Genomic DNA, 22,570 nt, shown 5'->3' with positions numbered 1-22,570 from the left:
ACCTTCCCTCTCTTTGTTACCATCCGACTACACTTCTCCAGCCCGAACGACATTCCAATGTCATTGCTGTATAGCCTGGTAGTGTGGATCAGTGAATCGATGTCTCGTTCACTCTTGGCATACAGCTTGATGTCATCCATGTACAGGAGGTGGCTGACAACTGCTCCGTTCCGTAGTCTGTATCCGTAGCCAGTCTTGTTAATGATCTCACTGAGGGGGTTCAGGCCTATGCAGAACAGCAGTGGGGACAGAGCATCTCCTTGGTAGATCCCGCACTTGATGGTGACTTGTGCTATGGGCTTGGAGTTGGCTTGGTGTGTATATATATATATATATATATATATAGATAGATATATTAGGGGTGCAACGATACTCGTATCGATATCGAACCGTTCGATACAGTGCTTTCGGTTCGGTACGCATATGTATCGAACGATACAACATTTTTAATTTATTTTATCAACTTTCCTTCTGACGATGCTATCTGTGTTGAGCGCTCAGTGGATCTGCGCTCGACAGTGCAGCCTAGGCGGAGTAGTCGAACACAGATTCACTGAGCGCAGGGCAAGCTAGCGAGACAGAAGCTAGGCTAGTTGCAACATGGCAAATTGAACCTCCCCCACCCTCATTCAGATCTGGCGTTTGGAACTATTTTGGTTTTCATGTGATGTATGACCCTGAAGGTAAGCGCATCATGGACAAAAGTAAAACAGTATGTTGGATGTGCCAGCAATGCTCAATTGGTGGGAACTAGTGTGTTAGCGCACTTAGCTCGTTAATGTGTTGACGTCTTCCAGCCCCACTCATGAGGCGATCCGCGGTAGCTCGTTAACGGAGATTTGCCGTGTTGTGACGTTAATGTCATTTCAGATTAACGCTGACAGCACTAGTGGGAACACAACCAATATGACTGCACATTTACTCCGACATCATCCTAGTGCAAAGACAAGTGGAAGCAGACAAAAACAAGCAGGCATGCTACAAACTTTATCCGAGTCATTTAGACAGCCGTTAGCACATGATTCTCCTTATGGGGACCTGATATGTTTAATATGCTGCTGAGAATATAGCCCAGAAGAAGCGTATAGTATAGCTTTTATTTTGGAAAGAGACATTTCTCCATAATAAACTCTCTTTTCCAAAGATGAGTGATTCCTCAATCAGATACAGGGCTCGCAAAATCGCTAGCCCGACGTCCTGGGGCTTTTTTCCAGTCGGGCTACCAAAATCTATCTCTGCCCTGCCCGTCGGCCTATCGCAGGAAGGAAAACTATATGTCAATGCTTTTGCATTCTTTCGGAAATGTAGCTGGGTAATTATGTCATTGGCATCGGCCACTGTCAATATGTGACATACTGAAATCGCGTTTGAATTTGCGCTTGTTTTTTGCTTTCACTTTGCAATCGCGTGAACTGTGTATAGAGAGCGACAGTACTGATTGGTGAGTGATGATAATTTGCGCACCAATTCCTCTGACATCGTCTTATCAATCGTTAGCTTACTATGCAAACATGACAAGTGAAATCTCCCGCAGCTTAAACATGTGAGAGGTTGATCGCGCAGAGAATCGCTGGTTATGTAAGTGCGTGTGTAAAAGCAGCAGGATATATATTTTAGTTCTGCTGAGCCAAATAAGACAGGTCAGGGTGAAGAAGTGACAGCCAAAGAAAAGCTTACCACAAAACGGAAAAGTTATGACAAATCAGACTATAAGGAAAAAAGACAGTGCAGCTTTATGGTTTCATGGACAAAAGAATTTCTGTGGCTGCAATATGACGAGCTAAATAACCAGGGCTGCACATAAGTGGTCCGCAGGTGCGCATTCGCTGTCAAAATAAAAACCCGCACAAGATAAGAAGTTGCAGCGCGTGTTTGCGTACATAAGATTTTCAGGAGGAGGACAGACATTTGTTTAGAACTCTTAAAGATGTCGAAGAAGCTCCTTTAAGCAATTACTGTGATGTTCCTCCACCTCCAAAGAAATGTCAGAAGGAGTCCGAACCACAAAAGAAGCACGTATTCTCGGAAAAGTGGTTGCAGGAGGTGAGCTGGCTTCAAACAAATGATGAACGCACAGAGATGTGGTGCAGAATGTGCCGTGAAAATTTAATAAATGACAAATTAATAAAAAGGCATGAACATTTTTTTTGTATCGAAAAAATATCGAACCGTGACACCAAAGTATCGAACCGAACCGAACCGTGAATTTTGTGTATCGTTGCACCCCTAATATATATATATATATATATATATATATAGATATAGATATATATAGATATAGATATAGATATATATAGATAGATAGATATAGATATAGATATATAGATATATATAGATATATATATATATAGATATAGATATAGATATATACACACACATGTCCATATGATTGCTGTATCTGTACATTTCAGTCACTGAATGCTTTGAAAATTCATTTAACACGGATACATTCTCAGAAATTTCTGCAAAGTAGAGATCAAAGTGCAGTATTTCTTTGCCCTCTTTGTGGTTGTAGCCAACCATTCAATGATAAAAATGTCCTTAGTCACTTAAGGACACATCTAAAACAGCATGAGACATTGGATTGCCCTTTCAAAAATTGTCACTACCGTACTAATGTGTATTCTTCCTTCAATACCCATAGAAGTAGGTGTCATCCTGATGGTGATATTTCAGCCTTTAAGTGTGAAATTATCCTTAAAGAAACTGCTAACCATCCTTTACAGAGTAATGTTGAATATGAGGATTCTGGTCCCTCAAACTATGACTATGAACTTGGAAGTCCTTCCTCTAATCCTTCTGAGTCCACACATGACACTGAGGAACTGCAAAATCAGTTAAAAAACAACTTGTCTTCCCTCTTCTTAAAAATGTACAGTGTTCTTCATGTGTCAGAGAGAGCAATACAGAACATCATTGACGACTTGTTGCAGATATATATCTCTTTTCCTGCATCTTTTCATGGAACTTATATCTGGCGTAGATTGGGTTAGCTTTCGGTGTGATGTAATCAGGCTACTTATCGCAGTGCGTCTGAAGCTTTCGGGAGTCGTCTGCGGTGAGCGTCTGCGTGTTGTAGACGTCCCGTCCTTTCTCACCGACCCATAGAAGAAGGTAGCTGCATTTGTCTGCCTCCTCCTTCCCCCGAAGAGGACCAGCGAACATTAGCTCGGTGTGCTGCTTGAAACGTCGCCATGCCTCGGGCAGGTTGCTAGAATCACAATCCATGTGCGGTGTGGGAACGCCGTAAGCCTTGTAAATTCCGGTTCTTTAGTATTCTTAGGGCCAAGAGAGACTGGCTCAAAAGTGGTCTTTTACTTTAAAATGATCTTTAATTTACATATTCCGGAATATGGAGACCTGAACACACGAACACACAAGCTCAGGTCTGAAGCACAAACGGAAGCCTAGGTATTTATATACTTGCTCTCACGTCACACCACACTTGATCAAACAGCCTAGTTGGTTTCACTTTCACTTCATTCTAGCTGCAAAAGCATGCAGTTTCCTGTCAGCACTTTTTGGCACAGAGTGTACTCAGAGTTAAGCCTCTCTTATATTATGCAATGTAATCAGCATATAAACATTTAAGATGGTAAATTTAAACCTCAGCAGCCTCCATGTCTGCGCTGCCCAACGGCGAGGGATTGCGTAGAAAACCGCTACTCTGACACCATGTATTATCTTTGTCTGTATACCGAGCTTCTTATTAAATGCACGCACACACCGATCTCTGCTCCAATTCCACTTTATTTCCTTTTCTCATTTTTCTGGAGCTTCTTGCTCGCCAGTGTATTACACACATTGCAGCAACACAGTGACATCTAGTGGCTGATGCAAACATAGGTCAACATGTTACAGGCACAATTTAGCAGTCTTTGAAAACTTCAAAAAGCAAATGGCCTAGCCTCTTACCCGTGACTTCAGTGGAAATATCAAATTCATTATCTGACACAGACTGATTCATGCTCTACATAGTTCTTACAAGTCCATAGAAATTTCTGTTCAATTAGAACCAAGTATTTGAGTTGATGATTGTAATTTTTATACAGTGTTGTAATTTGTGTTTCAACAATTTTTTGATTAATGTTTTGTTTCCGTTACAATATTATACTTTAATGTATAATATTGTAAAGGAAACAAAACATCAATCAAAAAATTATTCTCTTTTTTATTTGGGCGACTTAAATTTGTTTTGGGCTACCAAAAACCCTTCCCTGCCTGAAGGGTTACCAGGGACTTTGAGATTTTGCGAGCCCTGCACTGAGGAGTGTAGTAATGTTTATTTGCTCTGCTTCTTTTTGTAAGGGGTAAAATACATCTATATACATTTTGTGTCCCAGCTAAGTAACAGGAGGAGAAGAGTCTGGTGGAGCAACAGAGGAACAATTTCAGCCATTTGGACTCAGCTCAGCCACTACAGAGGAAACAATGACTTCAACACAGAAGGTGAGAAAAACATCACAGTTACACTGTTATTGAAACTGTGTGCACAGCTGGTTGGTTTTTAAAACACAATTAACAGCAGCTTTGTCTTTTGCATCCTGGGCTCCTATATACAGAATCTACATTCACAACCAAAAACCACAGAAGTTCGAAAAAAGTACAAAGATCATATTTTATCAGCACACATTGAAAGAACAATATCAACAGTTGAACTCAAAATATTTTATGAAGTAAAAGATTTTCTCCACTTATATATTTCTTCAATAATGTAATTTTCATTACACCTCTCATTGTGTCACATCATTGTAATGTGATACTGTCACCAAAAGGTGGTGGTAACACACCAAGAATGTGTTTGTTGACATGTTTGTTTCCACTGACGGAGGGAGTTTCAGTTTGGTCGACGACTGCATTTCACTCACTGCCTCTGTTTGTATCTCTGTCACTGCAGGACCAACATGGAGCAAGAAGTCAGCGCTCTCAGAAGGCCGACAAACCTCACAGAAGAAAGAGAGAGAAAACCTACAGCTGTGATGAGTGTGGGAAGGATTTTACCCGGAGTGACAGCCTAAAAACACACCAACTCCTCCACAGTGGGGTTAAACCTTACAGCTGTGACTTGTGTGGAAAGTCTTTTACCCTGGCTCGATTCTTAAAAAAACACCAACTCATCCACAGTGGAGTTAAACCTTACAGCTGTGACTTGTGTGGAAAGTCTTTTACCGAGGCTGGAACCTTAAAAAAACACCAAGTCATCCACAGTGGAGTTAAAGCTTACAGCTGTGACTTGTGTGGGAAGGATTTTGCCTGGGCTAGAGGCTTAAAAATACACCAACTCATCCACAGTGGAGTTAAAGCGTACAGCTGTGACTTGTGTGGGAAGGATTTTGCCCGGGCTGAAAGCTTAAAATCACACAAACTCATCCACAGTGGAGTTAAAGCGTACAACTGTCACTTGTGTGGAAAGTCTTTTACCCACGCTCAAACCTTTAAAACACACCAACACGTCCACAGTGGAGTTAAACCTTACAGCTGCAAATTGTGTGGAAAGTCTTTTACCCATTATCAAAGCTTAAAATCACACCGTATCATGCACAGTGGAGTTAAAGCACACAGCTGTGAGTTGTGTGGTAAGGCGTTTGCTCAAAAGCCCGACTTACAGAGGCATCTAATTACCCACTCTGGAATTAAGGCGTACAGCTGCAACTTTTGTGGAAAAAGTTTCAGCGACAAACACTACCGAAATAATCACCTACGGATTCACACTGGAAATGATGTTTCCTGCTGTGATCAGTGTGGGAAACTGTTTATAAATGTCGCACAGTTAAAACTACACATGTTTAGCCACACTGAGGAGAGACCTTATAAATGTGACCTGTGTGAGAAGACTTTTAAATCTCCACATCACGTGAGAAACCACCGACGGATCCACACCTGAAAATAACTCTACAAGGGCAGTTACTGTGAGGATGTATTGATTTTTTATCTTGTAATTTTAACCTGAGTGTTTGGAACAAATCTGATCAGTAAACTTTTGGAGTTATACTGAATGAACTGTTTGGAAAAATGAAGAGTCATTTTTGTCCAGTAAGCTCAGTGTTATAATGTAAACAGTAAAATGTAATTGGACATTGGCAGAGATGCTTTTTTATTTCAGGCGACATTCAGGATAAAAATAAAAAAAGCAGAGCGACGCACATAGATCCAGTTCTCAACCCTGTCGTCACTGTGGTGGTGGGCAAGTTTCTCTGTGACCTTTGTGGAAAAACTTCCAATCATCAACGGGACCTAAAATCTCATCAACGTAGACACACTGGAGATAAAATGAACGACTGTAAAGAATGTGGGAGAGGCTTCCACACACCAAGTACATTAAAAATACAAAAACTCTTCCACAGTGGGGTGATAAAGCACATCTGTGACCAGTGTGGGTCATTCTTCACCACTGGACATGAGCTTAAAGAACAAGCATAAGCGAATCCACACAGGAGAGACACCAAACAAGTGCAGACACTGTGACAAAAGCTTCTCACAATCATGTCATCGTAGCAAACATGAACGTACGCACATGGAAGTGAACTTCAGCTGTGACCAGTGTGACAAGAGCTTCAGGAATGTCAGTTCATACTCCGAACACAAACGATCCCACACTGTAAATAAACTGTTTCACTGTTACCAATGTGCAAAAATATTCACTTCATTATCTGCTCTGTGCAAACATCAGCCTGATCATGCAGGACTGAAATCAGTGGATCACAATGAATCTGAAGAGAGAGAAAGATCCTCTTCTGGTTTCAGGGTCAGACTTAAAAACCTTGAGATCAGGCTCCACAGAGTTCAGATGAAATCTCCTGTAAAGAGTGTCAGCTGATGTCACACTTGGATCTGATGAGGTAGCTCTGATTTCTGGACCTGCAGTGAATAATCCTGAATGTTACATTTAGGAAGCTGCATGTATAGATCTGTATATCAAGTTTATGTTTTTTCCTTTGATGGATTTTAATTCTCTAAAATGTTATCCCTGTTACATTTTAATCTTTGTTTCCTTAGGACACAGTAGTGTTTAGTAGTTGTACTTGTTTCTGTATTATTAAAGTTATAGGAATGTCTTTTTTACCAAACTGATATTGTATCAAAATTGCAGATATGGATATATATTTCAATTTCTTCCATTTGTACTTTCTTAGTGTTTCCAAAATTAACTTTAACTTTTCAGAAGATGAAGCAGTGAGTCAGTGTAACCTTTATTCAATTAGGCAAAGACCACATTCATATTCACAGTGGCAGCAAAGAAATGTTAGAAGTTCAAAAATTCAAATCCTATTAAACCTCTATTTTTTGCTCCTCCTTTCACTTTAGTGTGTTTACTGTATCCTTGAAGTCCACGTGTTGTTTTTTAATGAATTCATTTTGATCCACATGTTCTGCAGCTGTTTTCTTGTTGATTTGAAGTTTGTATCATGAAATCGTGATTTGATTTGATCCTATATTTGATTAACTTTGAAAAATAAAGAAATGGTCTCACAACAAGTAGTTTGAGCCCTGATTTCAGATTCAAAGTAATTTCACTGTTTTCAGTGGTACATGTGGAGGTTTATCAAAGGATGAGACTTGGCTGTTCTCCACTCACACTAAACAGGGTTCCTGCAGCTCATTAAAAACTCTGAAATGATCTTCAAGGACAAAGATTTTTGATTTTTTTTAAAAAGAAGATGTGGGCATGAAGTTTTCAGAGAGTGTGTTTAAGATTCATTGTAATGAACATCTCACACAAAGCCGATGTTCCTGCATTGCAACAGCGGTTTGCAGATGTGTTCTCTGACTCTCATGGAGCACCACTTTGAAACGCAGCCTGGTGGGAAAGTCTGTTCATGGCTGAACGAAGCTTTCGACCTTCACGGGACTGAGTGCTTAACTCTATCATGAGCACATATGCAATGTTTAATAACATGATTGAAACTATATGTTTAATAAATTGAATAAATGTTTTCATCAACTGCCAATGGTCAAAGCTTATTAAAAAGGATATAAAAGAATAAACATAATATAAAAATTATAAAATTCCCACATTACCTATTCAGGTTGTAAATCATGTTTTTAAAAAGTAACTAAGTAATTAATTACTTTTGGAAATAAGTAATCAGTAAAGTAACGGGATTACTTTTGGGGGAAAGTAATTAGTAATTAGCAGAGGTGGGTCGAGTATTCAAAAATTGTACTCAAGTAAGAGTAGCATTACTTTAAAATATTACCAGTGTTGGGAAGGTTACTTTTAAAATGTATTCCATTACAGAATACAGAATACATGCCCCAAAATGTATTCTGTAACGTATTCCGTTACGGTACTCAATGAGAGTAACGTATTCTGAATACTTTGGATTACTTAATATATGTTTACAACTACATGAATGTACTATTGCTGTGATTTATTACTGTTACTGAAGGTCCGTGGCTCCGAACCGTAGTAAAGGGACCTCTGGCTAATATGTCGGGTTCTGTGTCAGGCTCATAGCCGAAAACTAGCTTTAATAGCTTAATAGCTTACTTACAACTGGGCTCGTCAGGCTCTCTTCTTGGCTGCAGTGGTTATTATTATATTTACATGCTTCCAGCTCCCGTTTTTGCTCGATGACAGCTCGTGCTTTTCCTTTTTCTCCCTCCCTCGCTCACAGACACATAACGGGTATGGCAGTCCATTCTCCCAGCAGCACGGACTACACTGCCTATGATGCTACATTCTTTAGAGCTATACCAGTAGCATTCTGCCTATTAGCTTAGCACAACAACAACAGGCGCTCTCTCACCCAGGAAACACGCAGAGATAGAGCGTCACCCTGTAACCATGGCAACCGTAATGCTGCCACCTGGAACAACAGAATGTAGCTGTCAAACAAAACCCAAACTGTCCTGACCCGCCACAATATGAAACAGGGAAGTACCGCCGTGTAATCCATTTATTTCAACAAAGTAACTGTATTCTAAATACCACCTTTTTAAACGGTAACTGTAACAGAATACAGTTACTCATATTTTGTATTTTAAATATGTAAAATTAAATACGGTACATGTATTCCGTTACTCCCCAACACTGTCTACAATGTACCAGGATAGTCCGCTGTTAACTAGGTGTGTTGTTGATTTATGTAATATCCTGCAAAACAGACTTTAGCAGAAATTAGCTGTCTATTATCAGGGGTTTAAAATTCATGAAAGCTCATGAAACATCTGCTTTTATGTGTTTAAATCAGCTGGTTCAGTTCACAACGATCAGTGAATATCAGTAATACACACTTATGACGACGTGACTCTGACTGGCTCCTGAACCAGCACAGAGCTCAAACAGTTACCTCTCAGTAAAGCTGAAAAGCAAGGGCAAATTTAAAGTCTGCTGCCCTCCACTGGTTAAACCTGGTGTTACAACAGAGCGGTTGCTTTAAAAATGACAGCACTTTAACCTCTACTAGAAGATGTCACATTTTAAATCCGTTATCTTATACTTTCAAATTAGGTACAACACATAGATAGAAAAAAATCAATGACAGTAAAATCATCACCAGTGTGTGGATAGCAAATTTCCCACATGTGAACAGGTGAGATTTTACTGTTTATCTCACCTGGTCTTGGAATAACTGGGAGTTGCTGGAATAAAGCCCGTCTGTCCCTGATCAGCCTGCTGCACATCATTCTTTTGAGTTTTCTTTATAATAGAGTAGAATTGGCACATTTTTTCGCCATCTGACTGTACAATGTAAATAGATCTAAATCTAAAGATATGAAAAGGATCACAGATATGTACACATCCAGGTCTTTAAGACATCCTTGTAACTAATTGATTAGCATCGTCTGGCTTCATCGATAAAGATAACTGGGTATCTCTATTGTAATGAAAATAGGTTTTCAATGCCTAAAGGAAGTGTGTATAACATAAAGCATATTACCGGAGCAAAAAACCCTGTAATTAATTAGTCATAGGTACTAGCTACTTCTTCAAAAAAGTAACTAACTGAGTTAGTCATTGAGTTAAAATATTCTTAAAGCAACTAATTACTAATTTGTTTAACCCTCCGATGTCCAGGGTATAATTGGCTGTTCTTGACTACTTTTGATATTACCGCTACATTACCCCTTTAAAAACTTGCCTTGCCTTGTTTAGGTGTCAAATTTTTCAGCACAACCTCACATGTCTGAATTTACTGTTATTTTTCCAATTTGACATACTGTATTAAATTAAAACTGCATTGCTTGCGTGCTGGTTTGGCCTATCAACACAATTTGAAACTTGGTGTGTAGTTTGAAGTCAACACTTTCAACACAAAATTGGAGACTCAGGGTTGTCTTGGGTTGATGTAGCATCTTGTTGCTATGTCATCTTAAATTGGTCATGTGATTGGTTTACCATGGCTACTATATTCCTCAGCCAATCAGCAGCACTCATGTGTACTCGCGTTACTTTTAACGCCGTTATTCCCATCACCCTCTGACTACAGAGGGTAACAGTGAGCAGTGGTGCACAGGAGCAACTAGAACATAGGTGTCAAATTCTGGCCCGCGGGCCAAATGTGGCCTAATTACATTTGGCCCGCGAAGCCATACAAAATTACTGACTACGATGACCTGGGTGACTGAGAACCTTCACAGACATACAAAAAAAAAAAAAGAAATACAAAATTACCATTAGAGCTGGCCTGCCAGTATTATACAGTGCATGTACTGCTAATACTACAATTCCCAGAATGCTCTGTTGATGTTTTGGCATGTCAACTGCCAAGTGGGCTCATTTTGACCCCATCTTCCAACGATAACAGCAATCCAAAGAAGTATTTTCTTCTAGAAGTAAAGTAAAGTAAAGTAAATAAAGTTCTTATTATTAAAGTTGTCATTGTAATTTTGAGCAAAAACCCTCTAGGCCAGGGGTGGGTAATCTCAGTCAACGAGGGCCGGTGTCCCTGCAGGTTTTAGATCTCACCCTGGGTCAACACACCTGAATCACATGATTAGTTTGTTACCAGGCCTCTGGAGAACTTCAGGACATGTTGGGGAGCTAATTTAGCCATTTAAATCAGCTGTGTTGGTTCGAGGACACATCTAAAACCTGCAGGGACACCGGCCCTCGTGAAATGAGATTGCCCAACCCTGCTCTAGGCTCTATGCTGGCCATTTGGGCACCCCTTTTGCTCTGCACAGCCAGCAACCTGCCTGGTTCTCCACATAATCATGATCCGATCTCCGCCATCTCAGCAGCATTCAGTCCTGCAGTGATTATCTAACATCTAACTACAGTCCCAGATATATTTGTCTACTGGTCACATCTAGCTAGTTATGGTGCATGTTATAGCAGCCTAAAATGCAGCAGATATTCAGCTTTAAACTGATTTCTTTCTGACATTAGAAGTTTAATATCTTGAGTCAGGCTGGCTTAGCTTAGTTTAGCATAAAGACCAAGTAACTGTTAACTCTTTTTAAAGTTAAAGAGTAGCTGTACCTCTGGATGTCTTTGATCTGACGAGTGTTTGTCCATACTTGATGTCTTCTGGTCTCACTTTTGAGTAGACTGCAGTTGAATCACACTCTGTTAAACAAAACATTTTAATTACTACTAATAATAATAATGGATTGCATTTATATAGCGCTTTTCGGGGCCCTCAAAGCACTGTACAATTCCACTATTCATTCACTCTCACATTCACACACTGGTGGAGGCAGCTACAGTTGTAGCCACAGCTGCCCTGGGGCAGACTGACAGAAGCGAGGCTGCCATATCGCGCCATCGGCCCCTCTGGCCATCACCAGTAGGCGGTAGGTGAAGTTTCTTGCCCAAGGACACAACAACCGAGACTGCCCAAGCCAGGGCTCGAACCGGCAACCTTCCGGTTACAAGACGAACTGCCAACTCTTTGAGCCATGATCGCCCTGCAGATACAATAGTAATGGTAATGCAATAGTATTAGACGGCGTCCATGGAAAAATGTTTTTAATTCTTGTTTATGAAGCAATTAAGTCTTAACTTTTACAAACAGCAGTTTAGTAACTTTACTAACAGCAGTTAGCTTTTCACAGTTTTTTTCCCACTTCTTAACACCTCTGCAGCAAAACGCTAACGGATGACAAAGACCTGCATGATATTTGTGTGAAAACTGAAGGTGATCAACCACAGAGCTGCCATCTTCTTTCAGTACAAAGTAACACATTTCACCACAGGGGACAAAGAAAACATGTTCTCACAACAAGAATACTATTCTTAGCCAAACCAAAAAACATGGCTTCTAACTGTAGGTAAGTAGAACCAACATGGTGGCTTATTCAGCAATGACAAGCCGCATCTTGTCATTCTTTGTGTATCTGTAATTCTACATAAACATTCTAATAACTTGATTTAGAATAAATAAAAACTTGTCCTTAACCACATACTGTAAGCTGTACATGAGTGGCTGGTGAATGTAAAATGGAATTTCTTACATGTCATGCCATGTTTTAGGTCTTTCAAGTATCGGGGATATTTATTTTTCACTATTTTTGGGTACCAAATCTTTTAATTCTTCTGAAGTACAATAAAAAATAAAATTATTAATTAATTATAATAATCAATAAAAAAGTTAGTTAATTAAAGCTGTTTCATTGTGTTTCAGTTCTAATTCAACAGAATTACTTTTAACTGAGTTTCTAACTTTTTGACTCCTAATATTAAATATTAATTAATATTTAATATTTAATTAATATTAAGTGATTATAAATTGAGGTTTTAATTTGTACACTCATGAATCCTATCAGCTGCTAAACCATGGACCTTCTTAATATCATCATATTTAAACAGCACATTTCCAGTGGGGAAACACTGGCCCTTGAAACAACTGAATTTTTGTCAAAAGTTATGCCAGCTATTTGACCTACAGTAATTATTATAGATTTTTCTTTAACATCTGGATCTGTTCTTCTTTTAAAAATAGAAAACCCAGATGCTGCTGTTCAAGGAAGATTTGACTAGACCATGTTCTGTATCTCCATTGCTAAGTTGGCTGTTCCCTTGGAGGCTTTGAGATCTTGGAATAACTCAAGACACAGTGGAAAGATAATTTCTCTGTGAGAGATTATGTCTCTCAGCTGCCTTGGCAAGTCATTGGAATTCCCTTACAAGAGTTAAAGAAGATATCTTAGGAGAGAGAGGTCTGGGCATCTTTGCAGCCCAAACTAAGATGAACAGGAGAAAATCGATGGATGCAAATAAATGGTTGCATGGTAGGAGAGATGGGATGGGACTTTTTGCCCAGATTGTTTAATACAATCTTGGGGTAAGAGGATGCCTGAAGAATGAAGAAGTCTAGTGGTACTGAGTTTCAAAAACAAGGCTGATGTACAAAGCTGCAGTAACGACAGAGGGATAAAATTGATGAGCCACACCATGAAGCAACATGAAAGAGTTGTTGAAGGTAGGTTAAGTAAAGAGGTGATGATCAGTGAGCAGCAAAATGGCATTGGAGGCAAAGTTAAAGAGGCAAGGCTGGGAGCATTTGGACATGTGGAGGAGGAGTAGTGGTTAGGTTGGACAAAGGATGTTGAAGATGGAGCTGCCAGGCAGAAGGAAAGAAGAAAGACAACAGAAAAGGTTAACAGATGTATTGAAAAGTGTTGGTGTGACAGAGGAGGATAGGGATATGGTGAGATGAAGGCAGAGGATCCACTGTGGTGACCACTGTACGAGATCATTTTAAATAAATCATATTTCTACTGACACCATGACTCTTCATAAGGATGACTACATCTGGTCAACATGCCAGGATGTCACACAAAGTACAAATAATTAACTTTCATAAGATTCATATTCAGAATTGAAATGTCTATCAGTTTGCCTCCACTTATACAATTCAGGGTAACAGAGGTACTGGACGGTATCCCAGCTGTTACCAGTCCAGTGTACATCCTGGACATGTACCCATCCTGTTGTAGGGACACAGAGATTGGAATATACCTGTTAATAAATTATGCTTCTTTTTTGAAACAGTCCTGTGCCGAAGGTGCTGCACTGAGCTGCAGCCGCAAGTGGTTGGTGCCTATTGTGGTGGTAATCCCCGAACCAAATGGTGGACACCAGAGGTGAAGGGAGCCACCAGGCTGAAGAAGGAGTCCTATCGGGCTTGGTTAGACTGTGGGTCTTCGGAGGTAGCTGATAGGGCCAAGTGGAATGCGGCTCGGGCAGTGACTGAGGCGAAAACTTGGGTGTGGGGGGAGTTCAGAGAGGCCATGGAAAAACACTTTCAGACTGCCTCAAAGAGATTCTGGCAAACCGTCTGGCAACTCAGGAGGGGAAAGCGGTGCTCTACCTGTACTGTGTATAGTGCTGGTGGAGCACTGCTGACTTCGACTGAGAAAATTGTTGGGTGGTGGAAGGAATACTTTGAGGACCTCCTTAATCCCACTAACATGTTTTCCCAAGAGGAAACAACTCCTTGGTGGCAGAACCCCTGGGGTGGATGAGGTCCGCCGTGAGTTCCTGAAGGCTCTGGATGTTGTGAGGCTGTTCTGGCTGCCATGCCTCTGCGATGTTGCGTGGCGATCAGGGGCGATATCCATGGACTGGCAGACTGGGGTGGAGGTCCCCATTTTTAATAAAGGGGACCGGAGGGTGTGTTCCAACTACAGGGGGATCACACTCCTCAGCCTCCCTGGGAAAGTCTATGCCTGGGTGCTGGAAAGGAGAGTCCCTATGTTAGTCCAACCTTGGATACAGGAGGATCAATTTTCAACTTGATCGCAGAACACTGAACCAGCTCTTTATCCTCTTGAGGATACTTGAGGGTGCATGGGACTTTGCCCAACCAGTCTACATGTGTTATGTGGACTTGGAGACTGTGTCCCTCGGGATGTATGGACAGGATTTCTAGGCACAGCCAAGTGGCGGAAGGCTTTCACTTTGGTGGCCTCAGGATCTCATCTCTGCTTTTTGCGGATGATATGGTTCTGTTGGCGTCATCAGGTGATGGCCTCCAGCTCGCATTGGAACAGTTTGCAGCCGAGTGTGAAGCGGTGGGAATGAGGATCAGCACCTTCAAATCCGAGGCCATGGTTCTCAGTCGGAAAAGGATGGAGTGCCCACTCTGGATCAGGGACGAGTTTCTGCCCCAAGAGAAGGGGTTTAAGTATCCCGGGGTCTTGTGTGAGTGATGGGAGAAGGGAGCCGGATATTGACAGATGGATTGGTGCTGCAGTGATGCGGATGCTGTACTAGTCCGTCGTGGTGGAGAGAAGGCTGAGCGTAAAAGTGAAGCTCTCAATTTACCGGTCGATCTACGTCCCTACCCTCACCTATAGTCATGAGCTGTGTGTAGTGACCGAAAGAACAAGATCGTGGATACAAGCGACAGAAATGAGCTTCCTCCGAAGGGTGACTGCCCTCTCACTTAGTGATAGGGTGAGAAGTTCAGCCATCTGGGAGGGGCTCAAAGTATAGCCGCTGCTCCTCCACATCGAAAGAAGCCAGCTGAGTTGGTTCGGGCATCTGACAAGGATGCCTCCTGGGTGAGGTGTTCCGGGCATGTCCCACCGGGAGGAGGCCCCGGGGCAGACCCAGGACACGCTGGAGAAATTATATCTCTCAGCTGGCCTGGGAATGCCTTGGTGTTCCCCCGGACAAGCTAGGAGGTGGCTAAGGAGAGGCAGGTCTGGGCTTCTCTGCTTAGGCTGCTGCCATCGCGATGGAGATGGACGGATGGATGGATGGATTATAATACTTTCTTTCTCAGGATATCTGTCCATCCTTAGTGCAGTGGTTAACACAGTGACAGGGTAAGTGAAAGAGCATTGGTTTGATTGAGGAAGTGTATCCCCTACAACACAGTGGAGATATGTGCTCCGGTACCCACTTGTGACAAAGAAATGGCTAAAACAGCTAACATTTCTTTTTCCATTATGCCCTTATGTCTTTATAAATCCACTGAAATTATAGAGAATTTCAAATAACATATACTTGTAAAAAACTAAACTTAACCTCACACAGTAGCCTTGCACCCCACCCCAAAAGCTCATATAAAAACAAAACAACACCAATATTACCTCTGCTTCTTTTGAGTGGCTGCTGCAAACAGTGTGACATTTGGATGTCACTGTATGTGATGTCATCTCTGACTTCATTTTCTAAAGCATTTTCTTTTTCTTCTGAAATGATTAAAGATGTACACAACATATAAATTGTTGTACATAATTTAAATGTTAAAAAAAATCTAAGGATATTGTTTGGAAAGGCATTTCTAATTTATGATGATTAGCAATAATCATTGTGTAGCTTATTCAGCAAAACAAAATCATGGGTGTAAGATCAAGAAGTCCCTACAGTACATTGTTGTGCTGTCTGGGTATAATCATAATGAATGTGAACTTGAACATGAACATGAAAGATCAGGAAGTCTGAGTCTCACCTTCAGGTTTCCTGTGAACACATCGTCTCACCAGCAGAACCAGTAACACCAGTAGAACCACAACACAGACTGATCCAACACATGACAACACAGAGAGAACAGGAGGAGAGAGTGATGGAGGAAGAGTGATGGCGGTGGAACCAGGAGGAGAGGTGGATGTAGGTGGAGGTGTGGTGGTGTGTTCCCCTAAAATAAAGCAAACACAGTCATGAAGTTGTCGTCACATTGTGAATGTTGAAACCTGCAGAAACACAGACAGGTGAGTGTGTCACCTGTGACAGTGATCCAGCTGGATGGAGACTCTCCATGACCGCTGATGTCACACTTGTAGAGGCCTTCATCAGACCTGGAAACATGCTGGATGGTCATGTGACCTGTAGGCTGCTTCCTGATGAGGGAGCCATCTTTATAGAAAGCAGCTGGGAGGTTGGAGGGAGTGGTCTTTGTTTTACAGAGCAGAGTGACGTCATCTCCCTCCATCACAGGGAGGACAGGACTCTGCAGGATCACTGATCCACCTCAACACAGAGACAAACTACAGCATTTCATCCATTTACACACAGCTTCATCAACACTAACTCCACACACTCAGCTTACCAGTGACTGTCAGGTTAACCATGTTACTGATGGGACCCTCTCTGGACTCACACCAGTAAACTCCACTGTCTGATTGGAAAACAGTGATGTTACAAGAAGAACCAGCACTTTCTCCCCACCCATCTCCACACTGAGTGATGTTTGGTTTGCTTGTGTTTCTCCTCAGAGTCCATCCAGCAGAGCTGTCGTCCTCCTCACAGCTCAGAGACACAAAGTATCCTTTGAAGAACTGAGAGCTGCTGGGACTCACAGTCAGACGAGCTGTGAGGGTTACAATAAAAATCTTATAATCTTTTATATTTTCTAATGATGAAACAACAGTGAAAACAATGTTGCATTAAGATTAGTGTTTATGGATTTATGGCTCATGGACTATATTTGCTGATCTGTGTTGCGCTGGCGGTCCTTGCAGAGTGACCTTGCATGTTTTTGCTTTTAGCTGCTGTTCCCTGCTTTCCTTTTTACTTGTGAGTGTGTGTGTGTTTGTGTGTGTGTCTTTATCCAGAGAGTCCTGCGTTGGGGTCCAACTTCCCCAACCCCACAGTCTGCCACCATAGACTATGACAATTAGTTTGTATTTACTTATTTACTAAAAGTAAGTAACTGAATACTTAATTGTATTTATTTACTTAGTTTTTCCTATTTTCCACCTATAGTCTGGCTAAATCTTCAGTTAAAAACATGTGTAGATGCCACTGTAATGCATTTAATTAAAAAGGCCCAAGGTCACGTATACATGTACACAAGTATATATGTGTGTGCGTGTTGTGTTGTTGCACAGTTTTGGGATGAATAATTAGTCTTGCAGGGCTTATGGCTGGACAGTCAGTGTCCTTCTGCCTTGAGTTATCGTACACTTACAATTTCCACCATGTTTTCTCAGCATGATGGTTCATTTTGATAGTGGACAGTCCTAAACCGTCAACCTCTGTAGAACAGAAGGTAATAGAAGTAAATAAGCATAGCTGTCCTGGATGCCTCTGGGCCCAAACTACCCTGCGTTTAATAAGGCTTTTGTGTTTTTAACATGTTTTAATGCTTTGCATATTCTTCTATTTAATCTTAAAAAGCCCCTAAAAACAGTCAGTGATCACTGTCGGCCTCTCTCGGTTTTTATTACCACTATTCATTTTTGTCATGCGATTACATTTGTCCACGACCATCGAGAATCCTCAGGTCAACTTTTATCGAGTGAAAAAAAGTCCTCCGCTCATTAACGTTCATCCTCCAGCTTCACTGTTTATATTATGCTGACATAGCTGTGTCACTAGCAATCATGTAGCATATCATTATATACCAGCTAGCCCAGGAGAATTCTAATCTAGGTGTTGCCAGATCATCATACAACAGCTGTGGGTAAAAATAGTACATCTCAGCTACCCTATCCAACCCATCATGGGAATTCTTCAATACTGCAGCAGGAAACTCCATATTTGTTGATGGAGGATGCTGTTCATAATTCAGATGGGTGACAGCATAATCATCTAACTAGAGTGGTGGATTTCCTTCTCTTTGAGTAGCACATTTGCAGAAAGGTTGAACTGGTTATGCATGATTGCTTTTAGCGAGAGCAAATTCTCTACATCCAGAATTTTGGCACCAATTTGTTCTGAACTGCTGCTGAATCCTCTGTCGAGAAATTGTAGAAAATACTATGATGCATTTGATCAGAAATGCTCAACACAATGTACACTACTGTAGTGGGTTTACCAAAGACAGCACACAAGAATATACAGATGTCCGTGCATGTGTGGTTATGCATCTGAACATAAACTCCCTAAATCCTGTAAGTTTAACATAGTTTAACACACAATCTATATCTACCAAACCATTTCCAACTTCAGTCGGTGGCTCTGCTTTTCCAGCCACAGGATGCCCATGTCGGCAACATTCCCACACTCACACTGCATTTGGCCAAATAAGTGGTGCCATTAGGCATGCAAGCACCCAGTGACATCAAAGGGGATGCTGATACACAGTTTTAGTCTACGCTGTCAGTGCTTCATAAATTCATAAATGTTTGTTTCTTTTTAAAGTTTTATTGAGATCTATTCTGAAACATGAACCCAATCAGGTCATATCTGTGAGCATTTCTCAGGTTTAAACTGTGACAGAAGAAGGTTACTGACCTTGGTTTGTTGTGCAGCTCAGCAGTGAGATCAGAACTAAAGAGAAATGACACTCAGGTTGATTTGAGGTGAACACAAAGAACAACTCCACACAAACAGCTGACAAACACACAAACTAGTCTCTCTCTGATATATCTGCTCAATTTCTATTAGATGTCAGCAACATCTTTCAAAAACACAAAAACCCATCTCTTTGATACAGTATATATCTGCTGATATTTTTAGTTGAAAAAAAAAAACAGCCGGTAGAAGAGTAAAAATAAGTTTTTAATGGGGTTTTTAGCCATTTATTCACTGCCTGCTGTGTTTCCTCGACTCCTGAGCAAAGATAAAGAGTCAGTTCAGACCTGCAGTTGGTCCTCGTGGTGTTTTGAACTTGAATTCAGCCTGATTTGTTTTTCATGTCTTCTCCTCCATCATCAGTTATCAGGAGAGCAGACAGTCAAAGTACAAGAATTCAAACAAACACAGAGATTCTACTTACAGAGCAGACACAGCACAGATGTTTCCTTCATCGTCCTTCTCACTCATTTGAGCTTTTTTTCATTTCTCTCACTGACACCAAGTAAATCCCGCCCTCTTCCTCTGAGCACCATCTATTGGTTCAAACACAGTGAGGTGTCAGTGTGTCTGTGTGTGTGTGTGTGGATGTCCCCCTCCGTGAGAGAGGCAGATATGAGCTGAAACACAGGAATCAAACCAGGGACGCTGCTGTTATGGAGCTGAACTGGAACCATTCAGACACTGAGGCCCTCTGAACACATTTTAATTACAGCTGTGCAGAGACACACTGATGACTGACTGGAACACTATGATTCACATTTTACATTAACACCATCCTCACACATGGTTTATATATGGCCACTAGAGGGAAATGTTGGACTTTAAACACTAACACGGATACAAGCAGATCATGAGTGATGCTTGGATGATAATTATCTATTTGATATCAAATGTATGTTGAACACGAGTATGTATTTAACTGTCAGTAAATATTAACTTAATTTATTTAAGTGGATATAAGAATATATAATATATATATATATATATAAGTCCTGACTCGTGACAATATGAAAGAGGAAAATACCACTGTGTAATCCATTTATTTCAACAAAGTAACTGTATTCTAAATACCACCTTTTTAAACGGTAACTGTAACGGAATACAGTTACTCATATTTTGTATTTTAAATACGTAACGGCGGTACATGTATTCCGTTACTCCCCAACGCTGAATATTATTACTCAAGTAAAAGTGAAAAGTAGTCGTCAAAAAAGTTACTCGAGTAAGAGTAAAAAAGTACTTGGCGAAAAGACTACTCAAGCAGCCAGCAACTGTTTGAAATGTCTGATTTATTTTATAAATAAATGCTATCAGACAAACAAAACTAAATAAATATACAAATTTTAGTATTTTCAAAAGGAATATATGTAAAAAGATCAACAGAATAAGGCACAACTCTAATTTCCCAGATTTCAGTTTTTCACAACATAAAGCCATTTTCACCAATACCTGCAGTAAATAATATAAATATAGAAACAGTGCAAACAATTTCCAGTGACAAGATATGCTGTAAACTTTATATTCATTTTTGCTCCAAATGGCACAGCAGCCTCAGAGAAAACAGAACGAGGCATCTTCAACGTATGTTCATACAAGGCAGCTCAGTTTACCATAAATTGTATGGATGTGCATTTATTTCTGCATATTTAGCAAAGATGTGCCATTTCTTTACTCAGTGAGGTGATGGTTAAGCTTCAGCAGCAGTTTGCTCTCAAGGTTCTTTCTATGAAGCTGTGACTGTTTAGCAGTGAACAGGAGTCCTGCATGACTGAGAAGTCCTTCACAAGCTCCAGATGCAGGAAGAGCTGTATTGACTTTGATCAACAGCTTCTTGATGTGAGGAAAGCCATGCAATAGATCCACACCTCCAGTGAATGGACATGAAAGGTACCTCTCCAGCTCCCCTGCTTCTGGCTTTCCTGACCCCATGGATCCAGCATCTTAGTCGGTTAGGGTGCTGTTTGCGCTAGTGATGGGTCGCGAATGAAATGGCTCTTAGAGCCGGGTCTTTGAAGTGAACGATGCGAGCCGGCTCCTTATTGGGAGCCGTGGGGTTTTTTTTCTTTCTCCTGCCCTTTCTCCTGCCCTCTCTTTTTTTCGCTTAACGCTGCAAGTCACCCTTGTGTTTGCGCTGAGCAGAGACGGCAAACAGAGCCTTGCGTTTGCGCCCCTCCCCCCTCTGCTCAGCGCTGAGCTGAGGGGGCGGGGCGGTAGTTACACTCGCAACAGCAGTAGCACACAACAAGAGCAGGAGGGAGAGGGAAAGAAAGAGAGCAGGGAGCAACAACAAGAGACAACACCATCACATTGGAAAGGTACAGTAAAGAAAATGAGTGACAGCAAGAAAAGAAGCAAAGTCTGGAACCATTTCAATCTTATTGACAAAACAAAGGCAGAGTGTAGAGTCTACAAAAAAAGGATATCATATAGAGCCGGCTCCACAAACAACATGCACAGGCACCTAAGAACTGTCCACCCATCAGTGAAATGGGAAGATAAAATGCAATATTGTGATATTAATATTTCTAAATGCTAACCTTTCCCTTAATTAAAGATCTGGGCGTTCTTTCCCCCCTCCCCCCCCTTTTTTTCCATATTTTAATTCATATTTTATTGTGCTGTGGTTTGCAGTGTTTTGTGTTGTTTCACTATAAATTTGTTTAAAGGGAAAAAGCTGAAAATTTAAGTAGTTAAAAGTTGAAATGTAAATAGTTGGTTTCTGTATTTTATAATTTATTTCTGACATTTTATGTGGAGTGAATAAATAAAAGTATATTTACAGTGGCCCCTAGAGACAAAGCACGTACAAACTCCAAAACATAACAGAAGTGCTCCAGGATGCTAGGGGCCGTGTTGAGCTTTTGTTACCTAGTGGCTGCACAAGCCAGGAAGTACCAACAATTGGATTGGGTGACACAGTAACGGGTAAATGAAGTTTTTTTTTAATTATTTGAAAATATATATACATACATACATACATATATATATATATATATATATATATATATATATATATATATATATATATATATATATATATATATATATATATAGTGTTTGTGTATTAATACAAAAACAATAGACATATGAATTCGATTGTGTAATTTAAGTGATCTAGGTAGCTCTGTTTTGGAAGTTCAGTTAACGCTAGAAATGTGTTTTGGAGTTTGTACGTGTTTCGTCTCTAAGGACCCCCATAAATATTTAAATATAAACATACATAAAGAAAACCACGTTTTTTTACATTACTAATTCCTTTTGTGCATAATTTTATATTGTTGTTGATAATTAACTAATTAAAGCAACAAAACAACCTGAAGAGTCAGTTGGGAACAGAAAGAGCAGTCTCCTTTTAGTGAGTTGAGCCGAAAGAGCCCATTCTCTAAAAAGAGCCGGAAATCCCATCACTATCTTCAACAGCACACTCGC

General features: G+C 40.6%; 2 protein-coding genes across 3 annotated transcripts in view; one reads left to right on the top strand and one right to left on the bottom strand.

Moving 5' to 3' along the window:
* The window catches only part of LOC102795448 (uncharacterized), a 47,498-nt gene extending 40,039 nt beyond the window's left edge, over positions 1 to 7,459 (top strand). For both annotated transcript variants that reach the window (XM_087832326.1, XM_087832322.1), the window contains exons 2-3: positions 4,344 to 4,449; positions 4,898 to 7,459. In XM_087832326.1, coding sequence (XP_087688452.1) covers positions 4,432 to 4,449; positions 4,898 to 5,884 — 1,005 coding nt within the window. In that variant the 5' untranslated portion in view covers positions 4,344 to 4,431 and the 3' untranslated portion in view covers positions 5,885 to 7,459. The remainder of the gene's footprint in view (positions 1 to 4,343; positions 4,450 to 4,897) is intronic.
* Positions 7,460 to 14,910: 7,451 nt separating this feature from the next.
* LOC148103359 (uncharacterized) lies at positions 14,911 to 17,062 on the bottom strand. Its single transcript, XM_087838097.1, has 4 exons — positions 16,950 to 17,062; positions 16,625 to 16,870; positions 16,384 to 16,538; positions 14,911 to 15,054 (listed from the first exon to the last, which is right to left on the bottom strand). The coding sequence occupies exons 1-4, from the start codon at positions 16,969 to 16,971 to the stop codon at positions 14,911 to 14,913; spliced, it is 567 nt and encodes a 188-aa protein (XP_087694223.1). The 5' UTR covers positions 16,972 to 17,062.
* Positions 17,063 to 22,570: the final 5,508 nt, after the last annotated feature.

The sequence above is a fragment of the Neolamprologus brichardi genome, chromosome 3, assembly GCF_056152115.1.
Source record: "Neolamprologus brichardi isolate AB-2024 chromosome 3, ASM5615211v1, whole genome shotgun sequence".
Lineage (NCBI taxonomy): Eukaryota > Metazoa > Chordata > Actinopteri > Cichliformes > Cichlidae > Neolamprologus > Neolamprologus brichardi.
Note: the sequence above shows the minus strand (reverse complement) of the source record. Positions and strands in the feature narration are given on the sequence as shown.